Source organism: Penicillium hordei (genome assembly GCF_028827395.1).
Source record: "Penicillium hordei strain IBT 12815 chromosome Unknown utg000006l_segment0_segment0, whole genome shotgun sequence".
NCBI lineage: Eukaryota > Fungi > Ascomycota > Eurotiomycetes > Eurotiales > Aspergillaceae > Penicillium > Penicillium hordei.
This window is the reverse complement of record NW_026623147.1, coordinates 3966504-3987779: the sequence shown is the minus strand read 5'-3', so window position 1 is coordinate 3987779 and position 21276 is coordinate 3966504. Positions and strand designations below refer to the sequence as shown.

At 50.2% G+C, this 21276-nt stretch overlaps 12 protein-coding genes across 12 annotated transcripts; 7 read left to right on the top strand and 5 right to left on the bottom strand.

Moving 5' to 3' along the window:
• Positions 1-6: 6 nt before the first annotated feature.
• N7537_012135 (Paf1-complex subunit LEO1) lies at positions 7-1423 on the top strand (the record flags this gene model as incomplete). The annotated part of the gene is made up of 3 exons (XM_056903189.1): positions 7-155; positions 207-372; positions 428-1423. The coding sequence occupies 3 exons, from the start codon at positions 7-9 to the stop codon at positions 1421-1423; spliced, it is 1311 nt and encodes a 436-aa protein (XP_056748476.1).
• A 551-nt stretch (positions 1424-1974) lies between these two features.
• On the bottom strand, positions 1975-3102 carry N7537_012134 (Zn(II)2Cys6 transcription factor rglT; the record flags this gene model as incomplete). Its single annotated transcript, XM_056903188.1, has 1 exon — positions 1975-3102. One exon carries the CDS (start codon positions 3100-3102, stop codon positions 1975-1977), a length of 1128 nt encoding a protein of 375 aa, XP_056748475.1.
• Positions 3103-3547: 445 nt separating this feature from the next.
• Positions 3548-5854, top strand: erb1 (ribosome biogenesis protein ERB1; the record flags this gene model as incomplete). Its single annotated transcript, XM_056903187.1, has 1 exon — positions 3548-5854. One exon carries the CDS (start codon positions 3548-3550, stop codon positions 5852-5854), a length of 2307 nt encoding a protein of 768 aa, XP_056748474.1.
• Positions 5855-6216: 362 nt separating this feature from the next.
• N7537_012132 (putative AAA family ATPase/60S ribosome export protein Rix7) lies at positions 6217-8521 on the bottom strand (the record flags this gene model as incomplete). Its single annotated transcript, XM_056903186.1, has 3 exons — positions 6217-8109; positions 8177-8416; positions 8468-8521. 3 exons carry the CDS (start codon positions 8519-8521, stop codon positions 6217-6219), a joined length of 2187 nt encoding a protein of 728 aa, XP_056748473.1.
• A 165-nt stretch (positions 8522-8686) lies between these two features.
• N7537_012131 (ESCRT-III subunit protein VPS20) lies at positions 8687-9575 on the top strand (the record flags this gene model as incomplete). Its single annotated transcript, XM_056903185.1, has 3 exons — positions 8687-8730; positions 8909-9272; positions 9351-9575. The coding sequence occupies 3 exons, from the start codon at positions 8687-8689 to the stop codon at positions 9573-9575; spliced, it is 633 nt and encodes a 210-aa protein (XP_056748472.1).
• Positions 9576-9959: 384 nt separating this feature from the next.
• Positions 9960-10889, bottom strand: N7537_012130 (PITH domain-containing protein; the record flags this gene model as incomplete). Its single annotated transcript, XM_056903184.1, has 3 exons — positions 10704-10889; positions 10531-10642; positions 9960-10380 (listed from the first exon to the last, which is right to left on the bottom strand). Exons 1-3 carry the CDS (start codon positions 10831-10833, stop codon positions 9960-9962), a joined length of 663 nt encoding a protein of 220 aa, XP_056748471.1. The 5' UTR covers positions 10834-10889.
• Positions 10890-11232: 343 nt separating this feature from the next.
• On the bottom strand, positions 11233-13365 carry N7537_012129 (putative ATP dependent RNA helicase; the record flags this gene model as incomplete). Its single annotated transcript, XM_056903183.1, has 3 exons — positions 11233-11367; positions 11428-13086; positions 13141-13365. 3 exons carry the CDS (start codon positions 13363-13365, stop codon positions 11233-11235), a joined length of 2019 nt encoding a protein of 672 aa, XP_056748470.1.
• A 304-nt stretch (positions 13366-13669) lies between these two features.
• On the top strand, positions 13670-15144 carry N7537_012128 (uncharacterized protein; the record flags this gene model as incomplete). The annotated part of the gene is made up of 5 exons (XM_056903182.1): positions 13670-13690; positions 13751-14060; positions 14120-14362; positions 14416-14685; positions 14738-15144. The coding sequence occupies 5 exons, from the start codon at positions 13670-13672 to the stop codon at positions 15142-15144; spliced, it is 1251 nt and encodes a 416-aa protein (XP_056748469.1).
• A 417-nt stretch (positions 15145-15561) lies between these two features.
• Positions 15562-16037, bottom strand: N7537_012127 (mitotic-spindle organizing protein 1; the record flags this gene model as incomplete). The annotated part of the gene is made up of 3 exons (XM_056903181.1): positions 15562-15633; positions 15742-15819; positions 15948-16037. 3 exons carry the CDS (start codon positions 16035-16037, stop codon positions 15562-15564), a joined length of 240 nt encoding a protein of 79 aa, XP_056748468.1.
• A 1083-nt stretch (positions 16038-17120) lies between these two features.
• N7537_012126 (uncharacterized protein) lies at positions 17121-18356 on the top strand (the record flags this gene model as incomplete). Its single annotated transcript, XM_056903180.1, has 4 exons — positions 17121-17367; positions 17434-17501; positions 17557-17933; positions 17990-18356. 4 exons carry the CDS (start codon positions 17121-17123, stop codon positions 18354-18356), a joined length of 1059 nt encoding a protein of 352 aa, XP_056748467.1.
• Positions 18357-19156: 800 nt separating this feature from the next.
• On the top strand, positions 19157-20107 carry N7537_012125 (metallophosphatase domain-containing protein; the record flags this gene model as incomplete). The annotated part of the gene is made up of 1 exon (XM_056903179.1): positions 19157-20107. The coding sequence occupies one exon, from the start codon at positions 19157-19159 to the stop codon at positions 20105-20107; it is 951 nt and encodes a 316-aa protein (XP_056748466.1).
• A 366-nt stretch (positions 20108-20473) lies between these two features.
• N7537_012124 (GNAT family N-acetyltransferase) lies at positions 20474-20998 on the top strand (the record flags this gene model as incomplete). The annotated part of the gene is made up of 1 exon (XM_056903178.1): positions 20474-20998. The coding sequence occupies one exon, from the start codon at positions 20474-20476 to the stop codon at positions 20996-20998; it is 525 nt and encodes a 174-aa protein (XP_056748465.1).
• Positions 20999-21276: the final 278 nt, after the last annotated feature.

Here is a 21276-nt window from a genome sequence, read left to right as displayed (position 1 = left end):
TACACCATGTCCTCCGATGAGGAGGGCGTCCGACGCCCCAGCAATGACCATGAGAGCCCTGCGCACAGCAATGCCAATGATTCTGGCGCCGACCAAATGGATGAAGGCGATGATCTCTTCGGCTCGGACGGAGAGGGCGGACTCGATGACATTGAGTATGCAAACCACACCAAAGCGACAATAGCTAGGTACTGATATATTGCTAGACCACACCGCAACCTAGACGATGAACAACTTGACTCAGGCGATGATGAGAACCGCTATGATCGGCGCGAAGACCGAATGGACGATGTGGCCGAGGAGCAGCAGGAAGTCAATGTTGCTGACCAGGACCTTGCTCGGGCGCCAGTGCCATTGACCAACGATGGAGAGGTAAGAGAAGTTTCTACCTTGAAGCCTTTGGTGTTGATCTAACTTAATGTGCTAGGTCTACACAATGCGCGTGCCGGATTTCCTCTCTATCGAAGGAGAAGAATTCAATCCCGAGACTTACGTCCCACCGCCTTATCAGACCGCTGCTACCTCCCTATGCTGGCGCAAGGATCCTGCGGATGACTCCCTTTTGCAGTCTAATGCCCGCATGATCAAATGGGAGGATGGCTCTATCACTCTTCAACTCGCCTCTGCTCCTCTTGAGCAATACCGCATCGCATCCAAACCCCTCGCACCTCTCACCAAGTCCGGCGACTATGACCACAAGCTGGACTCTCACGTTTATCTCGCTGCTGGACTTGAAACAGCCCAGGTTTTCCGATTGACCTCACATATCACCCAAGGTCTGACTATTCTCCCGACTACCTTGGAAACGGACGATGCCGTTCAGCGATTGCAAGAACAATTGGCTGCTGCTGCTCGTGGTAGCAAGCAGACCGCAGCTGGCACTGCGCCGCGCTATGAACTAACAGAGGATCCCGAGTTGGCTGGCAAACGTGCCGAAATGATGGAGAAGGAAGCTATCAAGGCCGAGCGCCGTCGCCAGCAACTTGCTGATCGTGAGGCCGACCGCGGTCGCCGCCATGGCGCTACTCGCACTGGTCCTAGCGGTCTTAGTGTCGGGGGTCTTGAAGATGGCGGTTTGCTTACAACTCGTCCGCGTGCCAAGCCTCGCCGCCAAAACCGCCGCGGCGAGATCTACACCGACGACGAAGAAGAAGAAGATTATTCTCGTGGTGCCCGTAACAGAGAAGACGAGTACGATGAGGACGACGGATTCTTGGTTGGTAGCGATGAGGAGGTTGAGGAAGAAGCCGAAGATGAAGAAGAGGAGCTGGAGGATGAAGACATGGACGCTGAAGGTGAAGACGATGTGGAGGCTGCACCTGCGAAAGCTGCCCGTGGCAAGCCAGAGCCTCAAGCCAGGGACGGTACACCTCCTGCCCGAAAGAAGAACCGCTACGTGGTGGACGATGAGGACGACGAGTGAGCATCTAGCCTTCTACTTCTCTTGCAGCTTCTTTTTCTTTTCGCGTTTTCGATGCAGTTTTCTTGTTACATATCCACATGGTCCGGCGTCATCTACATGGACAGGCATTCGAGGGACAATGGGGCTCATTTCACTGACTTGAATGCTTGTACAACAAAAATTAATGAAATGGTCAATGACATATCAACCTTGATCAAGATACTGTACTACCAAGTTACAGATTTTCCCTCACGGGGGAGAGTATTTTCCGGCATTTCCTTATTTATAAAAAGATAAATGAAAGTAAAAGAGACAAGAATAGTCGGCCACTTACACGGCCTCATTATATCTTTCTAGGTGCACACTGAGTCGTCCGTAGCAGTGACCTTCTTACCACCGCTTGTCAAATTACAGGGAACTGGAAGTGGTCAATCTAGCTTTGTACCAGCGAAGTAATGTAGATTTATAGCGTATCTGATGCCCAATGGTATATAACAATAACTCCATATAGTCTCAAAACATATTCGAAGTGCAGAAATCAGACAAGCCCAAGCTTTGACGAACCAGATTTTTCATGTATAATGCGATTGCGTGTGCCCTTTGTTCGTCGCCGTAACCGGCTCAACGCTCTCGGGATATTCTGATGGATCAAAGTTGAATTTTTTTATCACCTCTCTAGCACTCCCAACCACGCGGAGGCATAAAAATTCCTTGTCTGCAGGATCATCCTGATCTTCTGAGTGAGCTGAGTCCGACGTGGACAATGGATTACACTCTCCAAGTGGATGTTGCCCAGGTTCATGCCAGCGGCGTTGCCGATTCTCGATTTCAATAATCATAGATAGCAGAGCTGGCTGCCAAGAACAAGCAATCATAGCACCTGGCCCAACGGACCCACCAATGACAGCGCGACGAACGACGTCGTGGAGCCATTTTTTCCAAACTTGTGCTGGGTCAGGGCTTTGGAGCACCTCAGACACGAAGTCTGGTGACGCGGACTGCATCCCCAGTTCGACAGCATCGGCTTGTGAGACGCGCAGCCATGAGTCCGCGACGACGGTTAATAGAGTCCCTATGAACATGATATTTTGAAGACCCGTTGCAAAGACCTTAGGACAAACTTGGCAGCGGATCACGTCTCGTGCTGTTCGCGCAGCGATATATAGCGAGCATAGGGTGTGGGAGTTAACGGGGAAGGAGGCAATTGACGTCATGTGGCTGAGGGATAGGTAGAGGTATGATAGACACGGACACCCAGATGTTGTGGAGTCGGAAGAAACGGAGGTGGCAGGAGAGAGCGGGAGAGAGTGCGTAGAAGGGAAGACTGGAGGGGTAGGGAATGGCATTGGCATGGCCGTGGCTTTGGATATGGCCGAAAAATCAGGCCAAGGGGAAGACGATTCAGGAACACCAAGATTTGGCTGTTTCAAACGGTCTGGGCTCCAGGTATGGTTGTGGTCTTCATAGCCTGACAATTGATCTGCGGACTGGGAGTGTGGCAAATTCGTGTGCATACCCGGCCGCCAGAATAATTGCGGACAAAGATGGTCGGCGTCTGAGAAGGCCATTGTGCTTGGACTCATCCCTATTGAAGATTGTTGCGAGTCAACTGGACTGGGCCAAATTTCGGCAAACGATAGCGCTGGGCAGCTGGGCCCCTCATCTTCTGTCCGCGTCCTTTTCTTGGGCGGCCGGCCCATCTGTTTTTGTATGGAATAGTTGCAAGAAAGTGACTGTTTGGTACATCGCGCACAGCCTGCTGGTTCCCCGGAGCATTTGAGCTTTCGCTTTCCTATCGAGCAGCGGACTGGTCAGTCAGAGTTGCGCTACATCGGGTTGTCAGACTTACTACACTCGTCGCATGCTGCATGTCTTTTTGGCTCTGACGAATCATTCGTATTCAAAGGAATACCTCCCTCATACTCAGGTGGTAGCGCCATTGCTTGGCAATATTATTCAAAAAATGGACTCTTTAATAGCTCGAAAACTTTCCTTTGGAACCTCAGAAGTAAAACATTAGCGAAGTCATAGATAGTCCTGATAAGATGGGGGCGGTCATGTGGGCGGTGAGCGCCCCGAGAAATTATCCTAAAAAAAAAAACCTATGGATCTACCGCAACAAGACAACACCCGCTGAACGGCATCATGAACCCAAAGGCGGCTTCAAAGAAGCGCAAGGCTGTCACTCGCGATGTCGAGGAGGAAGCCGGTGTCTTTTCCGGTGACGAATTGAGCAAAAGCAACCTCGATGGAGCCCTGTCGGACAACTCCAAAGATCTTTCGGGCAGCGAAGACGACGACAGCGACTCAGAAGTCGAGCTAGTCGATGACTTCAGTGATTCGGAAGATGGAGAAGATGAATTGGACAGCGACGAGATCCCCTCGGATACAGAGGAAATTAAGCCAGCTGCCGGTGAACCCAACTTCCGCATTGTGAAGGACGCCAACGGAAACGATCGCTACCTCTGGGATGAAATTCACCCAGACGACAACTCGGAACTCTCCGAGGTGGATGAAAATGCCAACACCATTGGCGACATCCCTCTGAAGTTCTACGACGAATATCCCCACATTGGTTACGACATCAATGGAAAGAAAATTATGCGTCCCGCCAAGGGCGAGGCCCTGGATGCGTTGTTGGATAGCATTGAAATCCCCAAGGGCTGGACTGGTCTGACTGACCCCAAGACCGGCAAGCCTCTGGAGCTCAGCCAGGAGGAATTAGAGTTGCTCCGCAAGGTGCAAATGAACGAGGTCCCCTCCGAGGGCTACGACCCATACGAGCCTTTGGTGGAATGGTTCAGCAGCGAAAAGGAGATCATGCCATTGAGCGCCGCACCCGAACCCAAGCGCCGTTTCGTGCCATCCAAGCACGAGCAGAAGCGTGTGATGAAGCTTGTGAAGGCCATCCGCGAGGGCCGCATTCTTCCTTACAAGGCCCCAGAGGAGAGGGAAGACAAGGAGGAGGAACTCATCAACTACGACCTGTGGGCTGACGAAGTCGAGCGACCTGACCACGTCATGCACATCCCAGCACCCAAACTCCCACCCCCTGGCTACGAGGAGAGTTACCACCCACCTGCTGAGTACCTGCCCGATAACAAGGAACGTAAGGAATGGGAACAGACCGATCCCGAGGATCGCGAGAAGAATTACCTGCCCAACGACTTTGGCTCCCTGCGCAGAGTTCCTGGATACGACAACTTCGTCCAAGAGAAGTTCGAGCGTTGCTTGGATCTCTACCTTGCTCCGCGTGTGCGTCGTAGCAAGCTGAACATCGACCCCGAGAGTCTCTTGCCCAAGCTTCCCAGCCCTGAGGAGCTCAAGCCTTTCCCCACTGCCTGTGCCACAGTCTTCCGCGGACACAAGGGCCGTGTGCGCTCTGTCAACGTGGACCCAACTGGAGTCTGGCTGGCTACTGGTGGTGACGACGGTACCGTCCGTGTCTGGGAACTCCTTACAGGTCGCCAACTATGGAGCGTGAAGCTCAGCGATGACGAGGCGGTCAACACTGTCCGCTGGCGTCCGGGCAAGGATGCTGTCATCCTCGCTGCCACCGCAGGAGACGACATCTTCCTCTCCGTTCCTCCCATTGTCGACCCTGAAATCGAGAAGGCCAGTCTGGATCTCCTCGACGCAGGCTGGGGTTTCGCCGCCTCTCGACCGGCCCCCAGTGTCTCAGAGGAAGGCAAGAAAAATGCACCTCCAACCTGGATCCGTCCCTCGTCCGCTCTCGTGGATGCCGGTGTGTGCGTCGTCATTCCCCTCCGCTACGTGCCCAAGACTATCTCCTGGCACCGCCGCGGCGACTACTTCGTGACAGTGTGCTCCGGCGCCTCGACACCCGCCTCCGTCGCAATCTCCATCCACACAGTGAGCAAGCACCTGACACAATTCCCCTTCCGGCGCCGCCTCAAGGGTGGTGGTCCCCCCCAGACCGCCCACTTCCACCCGTCGAAACCCATCCTGTTCGTCGCCAACCAGCGCTCGATCCGCGCATACGATCTCTCGCGCCAGCTCCTCGTCAAGATCCTGCAGCCTGGTGCACGCTGGATCTCGTCGTTCGACATCCACCCGACCTCTTCCAGCGCATCCGGCGGCGACAACATCATCATCGGCTCGTACGATCGTCGTCTGCTCTGGCACGATCTCGACCTATCGCAGCGCCCCTACAAGACCCTCCGCTACCACCGCAAGGCTATCCGTGCCGTCAAGTTCCACCCCAGCGGCCGCTACCCGCTGTTCGCGGATGCTTCCGACGATGGATCCCTGCAGATCTTCCACGGCAGCGTTACTGGAGATATGCTCAGCAATGCTACCATTGTGCCGCTCAAGGTTCTCAAGGGCCACAAGATTACTGGCGAGTTGGGTGTTTTGGATATCGATTGGCACCCGCGCGAGGCGTGGGCTGTCAGTGCTGGTGCCGATGGAACGTGTCGCTTGTGGATGTAATCTTGAGATGCCGTTGCATGATGTCTGACATTTTTCTGGGCGTTTTTCTCTATTTATTTTTTTGTGCATAATCTTCCTTTTGTATAGTTATCTTACAAAAAAGTCGCTTCTTTAACACTTTTTAATTTGTATTATATATATAGATCTTGGGGTTATTGTAGCTCGGTAGTAGTCGAAAGGATGTAGGAAAAAATGGTCCAATGGTCGAATAAAATAACAACTATTCAAGGTATCTATGTCCACAATCCCAAGCAAGAAAAAATGCAAGAAAAATTGGGAGAAAAAAAGAAAACTCTAGATCTAAATATGCATAGATGTACATATACATCCCAAGAGAATACATATACAAACCATCCCCAAACTCAGACCACACCACTACTCCAGTCCCTCCTGAGCTTCTCATACTTCCTCAAATCCGTAACACTAGGCCGAACAAACGACTTAGCAGCAACAAAGTCAAGGAACTTAATACTATCGCGACGCTTGATAGCAGAGTAACCGGCACGACGCAACAAACTACCCAAATCAGCACCACTGAAGCCCTCACACTCCTCGGCGAGCTTGCGCAAATCCTCATTAAACTCAATAGCCAAGTTCCGGAGCAGAGTCTGCAAGATCTCGACACGCTCGAGCGGCGTGGGCAAGTTCACAAAGAGAAGAGTCTCAAGACGACCAGGACGCAGCATAGCAGGATCAATAATATCAGGCCGGTTGGTGGCAGCGATGACATAGATACCCTGGCGACTACTGCCGAGACCATCAAGTTCCGTGAGGAGTGTGTTGACGACACGGGCGGATGCCTCAGAGAGCGTATCGTCACGGCGGGGCACAAGGGCATCGAGCTCATCGAAGAAGATAACACAGGGCACGGAAGAGCGGGCACGGACAAAGACCTGGCGAACAGCGCGCTCAGACTCACCGACGAACTTGTTGAGCAGTTCGGGGCCCTTGACGCTGATGAAGTTTGCACGGGACTCGTTGGCGACGGCCTTTGCGAGGAGGGTTTTACCGCAACCGGGCGGGCCCCAGAGGAGGACACCCGTCGGCGCGGTGATACCGACGTTGGCGTAGATATCGGGGTTCTTGATTGGTTCGACGATGGCAGTGACGAGCTCGTCGCGAATGCCGCCGAGGGCACCAATGTCGGCCCAGGTTGTGTCGGGGATTGTGGCGAAGCCCTCGCGCTTAGAAGAGGGTTGGATCTTGGGGAGTGCTGTGAAAAAGTCTGCGTTGGAGACGAGGACAACTTCTGTTTCGTCGCCGATGGGAGTTTCCTTAGCGTGGTTGATAAGGCGGCGGAGTTCGCGGACTCGCGGGCTAATATCGCCCTCGCCTTCAATTTCCATCTCCATTTCTTCGCCGCTGTTCGACTTCAGGATCGCGAGGTACCGCTTGATGGCGGCTGAGCCAGCGGTCGAGACGAGGTCGTTGAGATCGGCGCCTACGAAGCCGGGGGTTCGTTTGGCTAGTGTCTTGAGGTCGATATCGTCTGCCAGGCGCATTTTGCGGGTGAGTGCGCGTAGGATCTGTTCTCTGACTGGCTCTGAGGGCACGGTCATGTTGATTTCCTTATCGAAACGGCCACCGCGGCGCAGAGCAGCATCGAGACTGTCCGGGCGGTTGGTTGCCGCGAGTACGATAACGGGCTTGCCGTCTGTCTTTTCAAGGGCAATTTCGTCCATGCAGGTCAGGAGCTGGGCGACAATTCGCTTTTCCATCTCTCGCTGAGCGCTCTCGCGCTTCGGCGTAATCGCATCAATCTCGTCGATGAAGATCAAACAGGGAGCAAGACGCTTGGCCTCTTCGAAGTACTCGCGCAGAGCTTTCTCAGATTCACCCGACATTCCTGATACGACCGAAGGCGCAGAGATTGAAATGAAGGGCACACCTAGCTCCGCTGCGAAAGCGTTTGCAATCAGTGTCTTACCGCAACCCGGCGGACCATGTAGCAATACTCCGCGCGGCGGCTGCACGTTTGATGAGAGATAGACCTGCGGCCGGGTCATGGGTAGAATGACCAAGTCCCCAAGTTCCTGAACAACATCATCCAGTCCGCCCAAATCGGCCAGACTGACATGTGTGGGTGGCGAACGATCCGCGGGCTCAGCCTTGCGTCGCTTAGACACGGATTCTCCGCCATGCGTTCTTCTCTTGGACGCAGTGGGTGCCGGTGTGCTAGCTGTGGATTCGGCGATCTTTTTGGCCTTCGTTGTTGCCCACGAGCCAACGACGCTCTGGTTCATTCCATTGGGTTCCTAATATGGATTTTCCAATTAGAATTTCCGTCCCGTTCAAGCAAAATATGCCCACTGCATAACATACCGCAGCGGCGGGCTCCTCAAGTCCCTCAAAGTCCCCCTCCATAGAATCCTCATCGTCTTCACCCATATCAGCTTTGACAACCTCCAATACCCGCTCGAGACTGTCTTCAATAAGTCTCTTCGGTTTCCGGTTCAAACTCGAGTTGGATTTCTTAATTGTGTCATAAATCGCTGGGACTGATAGTCGAATGCGCCCAGTCTCGGGTTGGTCGTCAATAATCTTGCGCACGACCTGGTAGACCTATTTTGGGAGTCAGTCAAAGCCGACAAGACACAATCTTAGAATACATACCTCACGGTCCAGACCCTGACTGAGGGTCGGCCTGCCACCCTTCCTAGGAGGCATGATTTGATATTGGTTGTGCAAAAGAAAAGGCCGCGGGCCCGAAATTTCGGAGATTGAAACATTTGAAAGATCGGCTGAAAATTACACGTAATTACGGGCCCGTTACATAACGTCATTCATGTCTAGGCCCGCATCTACTTGGGGTTCTCCCTTCTCTTCAACAACATGGGAAACACGAGTAGTTCACATAAGATCTCTGCCCAGGATCGGTGAGTGAATACTACCATATATTGTACATATACAATATCCTCAACCCATTCTCAATCCCGCTTGTCAGAGCACACTATTGTTCTCCTCACGAGACCCCCTCATCCCCACCCAGCACGCCTATTGAAGGAACCCAATAGTATGATGTCAGCTAACAAGCAACCTGTGGCATATATATAGGGCAATTCTCGATCTCAAAAACCAACGGGACAGACTGCACCAATACCAACGACGAATAACCGTCCTAACAGACCGCGAAACGGAAATCGCCAAGGAATGTCTCGCACGCGATGATCGGCGGCGAGCACTGCTCGCCCTCCGACGCAAGAAATACCAGGAGTCGCTCCTTGAGAAGACGGATGGACAACTCGCGCAACTGGAGCAGTTAACTGGGCAAGTGGAGTTTGCGCTTGTGCAGAAGGACGTGCTGTTTGGGTTGCAGCAGGGCACGAAGGTGCTGCAGACCATCAATCAAGAGATGGGTGGCATTGAGGGTGTTGAGAGATTGATGGGGGAGACCGAGGAGGCGAGAGTTTATCAGGAGGTACGTTCCTCGTTTCTATCCGATGTTCTTGTGCAGGACGTTGGGATTGGGGTTCAGTGTCACTGACTGTTGTTATAGGAGGTGAGCCAGATGCTGGCGGGTCATTTGACGAACCAAGATGAGGACGAGGTTGAGGATGAGCTGGAGGCTCTGCAGCGGGAACTTGCTGGTCCTGAGATCCTGCCCGATGATGTCGTACTGCCAAGTCCCCCTATTGCTGAGTTGCCTATTGAAGAGCCGGTGCCGGAGTCGACTCCAAGAACCAAGGCTAAGGCTGAGACTCGGACGGCTTTGCCCGCTTAGTAGGGGAGATATGTTGGATCTTCATTGCACAGCACCAAGCATTGCATTATATAGATCCAGAGCATTTTGTGGCGTTGCGGCTTTTTTGTTTTTGTTGCCTATATTGCTGTTAGATTTCATGTTTCCATGGCGTTGGCGGTTGATTCTATTGCTTGTTGTAGAATCCATGGTCTATAGAATATGACATCCTCGGTCCGAGTTTTTACAAATGATACTAAATATAAGAGCTCACTTGACCGGAATAAATACCACAACAAAGAAATAAAATCCATGTAGAAATTCATAGCAGTAGAATAGTATTGTCGTTAATCGTGACTGACCTGTCAAATTCAAATTACACCGAGGCATGCCCATCTCTTCGAAAGAAACCCCAACGAACCCCATCTACTGCCCAGGCATAATCCTACCACCAACACCACTAACACCAGGAATAGAAACATGATCCTGAGGGTTCGCCGCAGCCTCATAGAGGAAATTAACCGGCTCCCGGCTTAACTTCATGAACTGTCCCTTGAAGCCTACATACCCAACCTTAGTGACATCCTCCTCGCCATCACTCCAATTATCCTCGAAGAATAGCGTAACAGAGGTAGTCGCGTTCCAATGGGCACGATTCAGCGGCAATTCAAAGACATCGGCGCCGGGTACTGGCCGCGGAACTTCGATGATTTGAGTCGGGTGCAACTCCGACGCGGTTGAGAAATCCAAATCGTCGCGGTTCTTGAATAGCTTTACCGTCTTTGGGGCGGAGTTTGTAGGCGCTGTGTAGAGGAGGACGGAGTGGACGTTGACTTGGCCGTTGAAGCTGTGTAGAAGCTCGGATTAGTTTTGGGGTTGGCGATAACGGGTGAGGGGTAAGATTGGTGGGGGTTTGGGATTTTTGTGACGTGTTGCGAAGGGGATTGAACAGCCACTAGAAATTGTAGGATAGATGTGTGGAATGAGTGAGACTCACGGGATGGTCATGAGCAGCTGTTCGTCGGCATCGCTCTCAAGTTCGGGCTTGTCGTTTAGTCGCTCGGCCCAGGTTTTCTGGACGATGGATGCGCCAGAGTTTGGGGTTGTCTCTGTCGAGAGTCAGGAATTGCTACCAGTATGTGCGCAAATGATAATAAGGCTCATGCATACCATTCAGGGTTGTAATTAGATCAAAGTTGATCTGAGAGTAGAGGAGGGATTGGATGGCTGGAGTGATATCGTTGGTATGGTCGTGTTCGCCATGGCAGTGGCCATCGTGATCATGATGATGCCCTGACATTGCAAGATATCGATGTAAATTAGATGGTTGTACAGGATTTGAATAATAAGATGAAGATGGGTTTGGAGATTCAAATGTTTGAAATTGAAAGGTGTTTGGGAAGCTCTCCACTCCCGTGACGTCGTTTTACTCTGCTACGTATGTAGTTCATAGCCTGAAGAGATCATATTGTTTGAAATGAGTTCCTCTTTTTTTATATACCAACTTTACAATGTATGTACTATATCTGACTATATCACTGTACAGTAGCCCGAACTGCCTGCCTGTCGCCTTTAGGGCTCTTGGTTTTGCTCGATCTATAAAATGCAATCAACATACTATATCTCAATTCCACAGCCCCCTTAAACGCCTGGGTATTATTGTACATATTCCTCCTTTCTAGCCGAATTCCAGGTGTCATTATTGCCTGACTCGGTAATAATCCGGAGCATACTCCAGCAGATAACTCTTCTCGATCTTAGTGACATCGCGGATATATGTCTTCTCGCCCGTTTGCATGATTTCGTGGAATATGACCCAGTCGGCTTTTCGGTTCTATATTTATGTCAGTAAACCAAACATATATTTCCCCACACATAATCCATGAGCACTTACAAACATCAACGAAGTGGGGTGAGCATGGAGAGTCAGGCCACCACTGACAGTCTTGAAAGTCCCATCCGGTTGCATCTTCGCCGCGTGAGCAAAATAGCCCGTCGTAAGACAACGCCGAATCTGCTCTGGTTGGTTGCTCAGATCGGCTGGGCCATGACGGGATGAAAGTGTTTCATCGACTTGAATCCCAAAGCGTTCCAGGTACCGCTTTAACTGACCTCGAATGCTCACTGCGCGTAGCAGTGCCCGGTAATTCAAGAGGTTATCGCGACACCATTTTGAGTCTTTCTTCCCCTTGGTAACAAAGGCTTGGTACACATTCAGGTACGTCAAATGATCCCCCTCTTCCACGGCGAACTTTCGCCGGTGGCTCTCGGCAGATCTTTTGTCTCCAGCGTGCTGAACCCACACTGTCCCCTGGAGGTTGACCATGGCTGCAATTGTGAGAATTTCGCTTAAACAGTTGAAAGATGGCGCGGTGAGAAGAACTTTGGCCATCATAGGATCTAGAGCAATTTCTGCCATCCGCACTCCAAGCGGTTTTGTGAGTTTGGCATAGTCATCAACCGCGCCGAGAGAGGACAGGAGCTCAAGTGCCCGAATAATAAGTTCTGCCGGCGGGGGTGTCAAGAAGTCGAATCGAACAATGTTGTCGATGCCCAGTGCTTTAAGCTGCATGATGACTGGCGCAAGATTTGACCGCTGAATTTCAGGTACGGTTGCTTCCGGCATCTGCTCGAATGCTTGTTGCGTGTACAGACGGAAACATTTTCCCGGCTTCGTTCTTCCAGCGCGGCCAGCTCGCTGGGTGGCAGATGCTTTTGATATTGGCACTGCGGTCAATGTATCAATACCAGTGTTGGGGTTGTATGCTCTGAGCTTGGCGAAGCCCGAATCAATCACATATACAATCCCGTCGATTGTGACTGAGGCCTCGGCTATGTTGGTCGAGACGATGACCTTTCGGGTGTTTTCTGGAGTCGGCTCGAAGACGTACATTTGTTGTTCTGTGGTGAGTCCAGCATAAAGTGGTAGGGAAAGTAGAGAGGGCGCCTTTGGATGGAGAGTTGCCGCTCTTTCGGATATCAACTGGATCGCAATGTCGATCTCTTCCCGGCCAGTCAAAAAAAGAAGTATGTCGCCTTCTGGTTCTTGGGTATGGATATCAAAGACGGTCTTCACTGCTCGCTCTATGTAATCTTCTGCCGGAGAGTCAAGGAACAGCATATCGACTGGATACATCCGTCCTTCCAGACTAATGATCCGACCAATACTTCCACCCAAATCCGCCGGTTCTGCCTCAGGCTGGTACTCCTCACCGGCAAAGAAACGAAGAAAATCCTCTGCTTGGAGGGTTGCACTACTAACAATAATGCGAAGTTCAGGACGTTTCTTGCGGATCTTCTTCAGAGTTCCAAGAAGCACATCGGTACTGAGAGATCTTTCATGTGCCTCATCGACCATGATCACGGAATACCGTGAAAGTAAAGGATCAACCAAGGCTTCTCTGAGAAGCATTCCATCTGTCAGGAATTTGATCCTTGTTGCAGGAGATGTCAAATCTTCGAATCGGATGGAGTAGCCCACCTCTTCACCGACCTTGCATCGCATCTCTTCGGCTACTCGTGTCGCAACCGTTGTAGCAGCCACCCGCCGGGGCTGGGACAGTGTTAGCCTCTACTTGATTTGAAGTAGGATGAGATCAGTGCGCACCTGTGTAACAGCAATAGTTTTTCCATCCTCGCACCATCCTGCCTGGTCTAGATACTGCGGAAGCTGGGTTGTTTTACCGCTGCCTGTTTGACCTACCACAATAGTGACGGGGTATTTTTCAACCAGGTAGAGCAGGTTCTTCTTATGACGTGCGATAGGTAGTAAAGCAGCCGGTTTATACAGGGCTGGAATGAAAGAGGTCGAGAGCTCCTGTTCTGAAGCCATTTTAGACCAAATTTTAGCCGAGAACGACCTCTGTTGAATTTGAGCCCGGTTGTTAAAAGAAACCAAACTGGATCTGGGCCATTCTGAAAATTCAAGCGCTTTGTAGATTGGCAACTTGAAGGTCGTCGGAGTCCTCGCAAAAACATCGCGATCTGTATAAAGCTTGCCCGCTATCACGTGCGCCCCACGTCACTTGGAGCTTCCCCGATATGTCCTGCGCTCAAACATTCTCAGGCACCACTGTTTCTGTGAATTTCCCTACAGTCACTCTCTATCCTCTATTAGGTCCTGAAGATATTCCAAGATGTCAGAGGAGGACAAGATGGTACGTTTCCTTTGTAAAGGTTATCACTTGTTATCGCATGAGGCTCACGTTCATACACAGAACACTTCCAGCAAGCCCTTGGCTGCCCTTAATTCCCCTAACAGCCCCAGACCTGAGTCGCCGACTACTGCGCGTCCGATGGACTTCGACGATGAGCCCCAGGAGAGCGGAGTTATTACTTCGTCCCCTGTCGCTGCTCAGCCAGCCGCCGCCGAGGCAGCCCCGCCAAAGCCGCCCCGGCCCCTGAACCCAAGAGAACAGTCGGAGAACACCCTTAGGGAGGCATTCCCAAGCATCGAGCCTGGTGTTATTAAAGCGGTCTTGACCGCAAGCAATTGGAATGTCGAGCGGGCGTTCAATGCCCTCCTAGGTTCGTGGGGATCTACTATTTATGAAAGGAGTATGAGCTGACCCGACCTTTGCTTGCAGGTATGACGGACCCCAAGGCTCAAGAGGAAATGACACCGCCACCAAAGCCGCCGCGCCCAACCCAACAGAGCACTGCTGCACAGCGACAACTGGAAGCCGATGAAATGTATGCACGTCAACTATCAGAGCACTACAACGCGGCAGGACGTCGCGCGCCGCCTCCGGGCTGGGAGAGTGACCCCCGATACCAGCGACCCAGAGGAAGCGAGGAGTCGGATGAGAGAGAATACAGCTTCTTTGATGGTATGGGATATGGTGGCTGGTCGAGTGAGCTTGTGCTAATTGGGTGTTTACAGATGATCTACCTGTGATCCGCGAAAACCTCCGCAAGGGTTTCCTGGAGACACAGAGCAAGGTTAATTCGTGGGTAACAAACCTGAAGAAGAGAATTGATGGAGATGATTTGGACGAGGAACCTACCCAGAATCAAAGAGATACCCCCGCGCAGGCCCGGCCCCGACGTAGTGGTGATATGGGCCGTCGCAGTGGCGATCGTGAGCGCTACGACGCAGATCCCCAAGTTTTCAGCGATGATTTCTCTGCTCTTGAGTTGAGGGATGGCGAAGGTAAACATCGATCTTAAGTCTAGTATGATTGGGTTTTGCTAACTGTGCACAGCTCCCCCGGCTCGCCCCCCTCGTCCGGGCCAATCCAGCTTTAAACCCTCCGTGTCTCCTTCGCCAGACAGGCGCAAGGTATCTTTCCAGGATGGACCACCCACGGAGATTGACAACATTTACGATGCGTCCACGCCACCCAAGCGTCTCAGCTCAACAGGCGGCAAGGCGAGCAAATGGCAACCATTGTCCACTGTCGAGCCTTCACCCGTCGCGGAGAACGACCCATTCAGCCTCGGCGACAGCGATGATGAGAAGGAAACCAAGGAATCTAAGACCAAGGAGCAAACCACTGGCTCGGAAGGCGAACAGACCAAGCATGCTACTATCGAGTCAGTGTCCGAAGAAGTGAGTTCCTCCAAGGACCAGGAGACCAAGGGCGCGACCAAACCCGACGAGTCAAAATAATTGCGAATGATGAATTTGAATATCCCCGCTGTCATCTGCGCGAATCACATCTTGCCTATGCTCCCTTTCCCCCCTTTCCTTCCATCCCGTGATCATATTCATTTCCTCTATCGTCCTACTCTGCCAACTCACCTTGTTATGCGCTGCCCACCCCGAGTTTACGATACCTAGTAGAGGTAGCCCAAGACGTTTTCCCAAGCTTTCTAATGTCTCCATAAACCCAAGCCAAATTGAATCTGTATTTGTACCGGAAACAAGCAACAAAACAAAAGGGTATATCTCCGACCGGCCCATCTAGTAACAAATACACGGCCTCAACGCCAAAACCAGAATAAATCAACAGACCTCGTTCGATGCAACAATAGGCAACATGTAACTCAAGGGATTTTGTTAACCCCTGCTGACTCCCTAACGCGATTACTCCACGGCGGGAGCATTACCCACGCGCTTTGAAGAACCAGTCTCCTTGCGCAGATCCTTGATGACAGTCTGTAAAGCAGAAATCAAGTCAGCTACTGGGCACTTTTAATACCGAATGACGCGTGCAGAACGCTATATTGTTAAGATTCGATCCTAATTTGACGGGGAAACGCGTACCGCCAAAGCATCGGGGTTGACCCCGTTTTCAATGAGAGACACACAAAGCGATAGCTCTGTCCGGTCCAGGTTGGTATTCTGTCCAGCATGTCAGATTTGGGAATTATAGTTTTATTTTATTGTAAAGAAGAGAGAATGACGACATGGACTAGGAGTCCTAAATGAATCCCGAATCCTGTCTAGTTTGGGGGGAGGTGAGCACGCACCAGCAGGTCGGAGATCTCCTGAAGGATATCGATGACTTCTCTGGCGGCTTGACGCTTGTCATCGGCCTGGTCTTGGGACTTTGGGGGCATTGTTGATTTTGATATTGAGAGGGGGCCGTTGGAGTGTAAGGTGGTTGAATCTGTGGTTGAAGTTGGGTTGGGTTGATCGTTGTGGGGGAACTTTTCTGCGGCAATCATCTATAAATGGTGCATATTGTATATTGGACGGAGTACTCCGTCCATCAATGTGATATTTTGATATTCTGATGTTTTTTATGGACATCTTCTCTATTGACGTCAGTTTACTTATGAAGGAATTTGCTACTTCACTTGCTCTTATTACTGGTGGATATTCTTAGGTACAGTGCTTATCTTCTACAAAATACTCTGAACTAAAATATACTAAAATATACTAGAAAACATTCATAAAGTACTTAAGAAGTGGGCTGTTTGTGACAAGGCAATACCTAACCATGTTCATGTTAAAGAAATTCATAATTAGAGCATGCGGCCGACATGTATATATTTATACAATATATAGTTCACATATTCGTGCATTCACATATTCTTTCTTCTTCTATTACCCTTGATCTATATTTTCTTGATCTATATTATATGACAGCTACCATCTCTAACCATTTCTAAAATCTGGGAAGTGTTCATATATTGTTCATATAGTACAAATTGCTTAAACTACCTTGTTAATCCTCAAGGAATTGCAACACAATTTGCAGCCCCTCAATCCTTCAGGATGAGGGCATAGTCCACGCTATGGGAGAAATTGACCCATGAAAGGGAATCTTTACCAGTAGTCTTCGATGATTCTCCCGTGCCGGATATTTCCCTTTCGCCCCCAACCCTAATCAACAACCATCTCCGCCCGTGCAGAAAGATCCTATCCAAATAGAGAAAGTGGGACTGAAGAATTAGTGATATGAGTATAAGATATTTATACCTAACTATCCCTTTTAGGATGCTGCCCTGATACTCTCGTATGATCTCATCCAGTTTGTTAGATCAAATTGAACAAGATGGCCAATGCTCGCCTGCAAGAATTTTGCCTGCTAGTCTTTGGAGATATTCACTTTCATTTTGTTGAATGCTTATAGAACACCCCCTAGAGCGTCATTCTTCTATATTTCAGGGTGCTGGCACAGCCAGGAAACCGCAGATATGGACATCGCGGAGATGAACATGACATCTATTTTCGGACCCCCACCGGCGGGATTGGATCTCGCAGAAAGCAGAACTTTCCAAGATACTGCTGTTGTCATGGCTATATGTGTGCTTGCAGTATTCACTATTATCTCCCGGCTTGTTGTGAGGGGATATATCCAGGGAGCGAGGCTGGAAGCCGATGACTGGTTGATTGGGACATCTAGTATTCCACTGATAGCATTGCTTACAGCATCTATTCTTGGTGCGTTTTCAATTTGATTTTACCTATATAAAAAAACAAGACATTAACAGGTATATCCCTAATCAGGCGGCACCTACGGTTTCGGTTTACATGGCTGGAGGATAACAGTGGAGAACATGGTGACAATGAAAAAGGCATGTACAAAAAAACATTCAATACCTCAGAGCCAAATCTAATTGAAAAGTATAGATCCTCTTTGCATACCTTATTGTCTATCTCTTTGAGCTCCTCCTCATCAAGGTCTCAATCCTCATGTTCTATCGCCGAATCTTTGGCATGAACTGGATGATCTGGACCACCCTTCTCGTCTCCTATGGTTGGTCCATAGGAAGCATGATTGCAGCACTATGTGCTTGTGAGCCAATCTCATATTTCTGGAGGGAAATCATTGACACTACGTCTGGCTCAAACCGATATAACTTCTATTATTACTACGTTGGAAACGCAGCTGCCAACGTCGTGACGGATGTTCTTATTCTACTCTTCCCGGTGCCTGTTGTTTGGAGTCTTCAGATGCGCACAAGTCAGAAGATTGGTGTGTGTGGTATACTTCTTCTAGGTGGATTGTATGTCTTCTGAAAAAACCTCTCTTAAAATACCTGCTAATAATACTTTGTCTTAGTATCTGTGTCGTAAGCGGTATTCGCATCCACTACATAACCTACCTCCACAACAATATCGATATCACATGGACACTGGGTGATGTCGCCGTGTGGTCAACCATCGAGCCGTGCATCGGGATTATCTGCGCCTGCCTCCCTGTTATCCAGCCATTCGTCCGCTCGTTGGTCAAGAAAATGCCGAGTTTACCCACACAGCATATCGGGACATCTCGAATGCCCAGTGTTATACAGAGAATATCTCTCCACAAACCTGAAAGCAGAAATTACGATATTGAATCTAGAACGAGCCCTACACGCTTCGGCGACTCAGAAGAAGACCTGGATACCTGGATCCTCTTACTTCGGTCAGGACTCGGGTGGAGATAGAAACAGGCCCAAAAGAGGGATTTAGTGGAGAGCAGAATTTTGATCCTATGGCTATTCGTGTTAAATGAGTTGTGCGCTGGAGTGTTGATTAGTTGATTAGGTGATTAGCTGATTAGGCTGATCTAGTTAATCCTAGAGCCGATGCTCATTTTCTTTGTTTTCGGTGCTCTGTGGAAGTTAATGAATATATGTATATACGTTCCTTTCCGTGAGACTTTTGTTTGCTACGGGCTTTAGTGTATATACCACATACAGCCAGTAATGATACTAAAAAAGAGGCATCCTCTTCTACCTCCGTTTATTTCCCTCAAATTGCCCTTTTTTCCTTTTCCTTTTTCTCATTTTTGTATAACTCAAGACTTCTTTGCTTCACTGTGACAGGCATTGGGTAATAGTGCTGAACCCCGTGCTATGGGCTATTGTCACAATATAGTTGATAATCCGCGAATCCTCGGTATATCCAAATAGCGTTGTCCTACGGAAACGTCCTGCCATCACCGGTAATCTTTTTTAAGCAAGCTATACATTAATAAACATTCATAGAAGAAAAAGTGGAACAGGTAGACATGGATAGTGAGTGGTTCTAATATATTGTTCGGGCTGATGTATCAACATGGGACAAAAATAAAAGTAAATATGAAGCGTGAGGCGAACGGCGACTGGCGATTCGTCCTAAAAGGTCCAGGCAAAACGCGCGTTTGTTCAGACAAGAGCGAAGTAAAAGAACATCAGGCCGTAAACTTCGTTCTTCAACCCTTGTCGCATTTCCTGGGAGCATTATCATCTGCAGCCCCATCAGAATGGAGTCCACCGAGATCGAGATGACGGGATACGCAAGCCCGACGACCATCCACATACCACCGAAAGAACCGAAAGAGTCGCAAGAGGCAAAAGGGCCATCAGCCTGGCAACAATTCCGACGCGGACCTTGCCTTTTCCTTGCCCGCAAGATCTCTGCCCGGCGACCAATTAACCCCGGCGAACCGCCACAAGATCCGGTCACTGTAGTCTGCATCTCAAACACCTACAACGAGCGACCACAGATACCGCCAGGTGACATCCTGATCCACGCCGGCGATATGGCAGCAGATGGATCGCTCGCGGACCTCCAAGCCACACTGAACTGGCTAAAGGAGCAGCCTCACCACATTAAGATTGTGGTGGCGGGTAGACGCGACAGGTACCTCAACAAAATGAAGAAGGGAGGTCCTCACTGGAGACATGGACATCGCCGGAAGGGAAACTGGGGCGACATCATCTATCTGGAGCACCAGCAAATTGTGGTTGCTGCTGAGAACGGACGGCTACTCCGGGTCTTTGGAAGTCCATACTCGCCAACGAGCATTCGTTCCGGGGCTTTCCAGTACCCTCGCGATGAAAATGTTTGGAACAAAATCCCCAACAATCTCGACATTCTCATCACTCACACACCGCCATTCTCTCATCTTGACTCTCTCGAAGGCTGCTGGCATTTGCTGCATAAGTTGTGGAAGAGTCCTCCTCGACTACACGTTTTCGGGTGCGTTTGTGAGCATTATGGAACTGAACGTTTGTGCTATGATGCTCTTCAGAACGCCATGGAGCAGATTGAGGTTGCGGGTGGGGGGTTCTTGAATCTTCTGAAGGTTGTCAAACCGTTTCTGCGGTCTTTTTCCGGCCCCGATATGGAAGCTAAGACTGAGCTCGTGAATGCATGCATTATTAGGGAAGAGTCGGATCCCCACCGTGAACCGATCACAGTTATCATTTGATTTGAACTGGGGAGGAGTCAGTTATGTGCCCAGGTGCTATGCGAAGATGGAATATGACTGGACATGATTCAACATCACTGGACGTCACTCGACATTATTCGACGCGTTATTTACCAATCAATGAAACATCTGCTTCTAATTGAATGTGCATTGACGCGTAGATGTAATTGAGACATTGCCAACTGTAGTTTATAGATGAAGGCGACTCTCATTGGTCGAAACTCACCGGTGGGGGCCATAACACTTTTCGTGACATTCAAGAACCAACCTTGGAACTTCGTACTTTTACACGGCATAAACCGACACAGTTGCAGTGTCAAATAACTGGACCAGGAGTGTGTCAAAGCCGGTTAGTCGTGATCTGGAATGGCGCCTCAGTGCGAAAAGGGAGTGGGAGCAATGGGAGGAATGCCTGGCCTCACCATCTCGGACATTCATTCCTTGAAGAGGAACGAGGCACTAGAGATTCTTGCCCAGATTTCGCGCGTCGAGAAAAAAACCTTCCCCACCAATGAGGCATTCCCATTCAGCGAAGACCTGTGGAGAAAAAAGCCTAACACGCGAGTTCTGTACGCGATTCGAGCCAAGGGATCACAATCTGATCTGATTGCCTATGCGGTCTACGTCCGACAGAAGGGCGTTGCGCTTTTGCACAAAATCTGCGTGACAGAGCCTAACCGCCGTCAAGGTGTAGGACAGGATATGCTGTCCTACATTCAGCAGCGCCTACGAAAGGAGGACTGCCAGTATATACAGCTCTGGGTGGACCAAGCCAGGGAGCCTGCACGCGCCTTGTATCTACGTATTGGATTCGAGGAGCGTGAAGTCATCCCTGATTACTATGCCCCTGGGCGAACAGGCATCAAAATGGTCCTGGATTTAGAAGCGTGATGGTTGAGCCACTGCCGTCAATGGCACCCTTCGGACCTTTTTTCCTTCCACTAAAAATGCTCCTTGCCTTACCGGTCCCTTTCAAATAGGTCCGAGGGGCAATAAGTCATGGTATTTGGGCGCGTCTATGCTCCTTGGCTGTCGCAGGAGCCACCCATGGCTACCCCCTTGCATGGACACGGGCATCTTCGAAACGTGAGATTATAGCGATCGGGCCTGCGTCCATTCTCCGCTGTCATTCTGCTACATACCTCCGTGATATCTAACATATCCAGGTA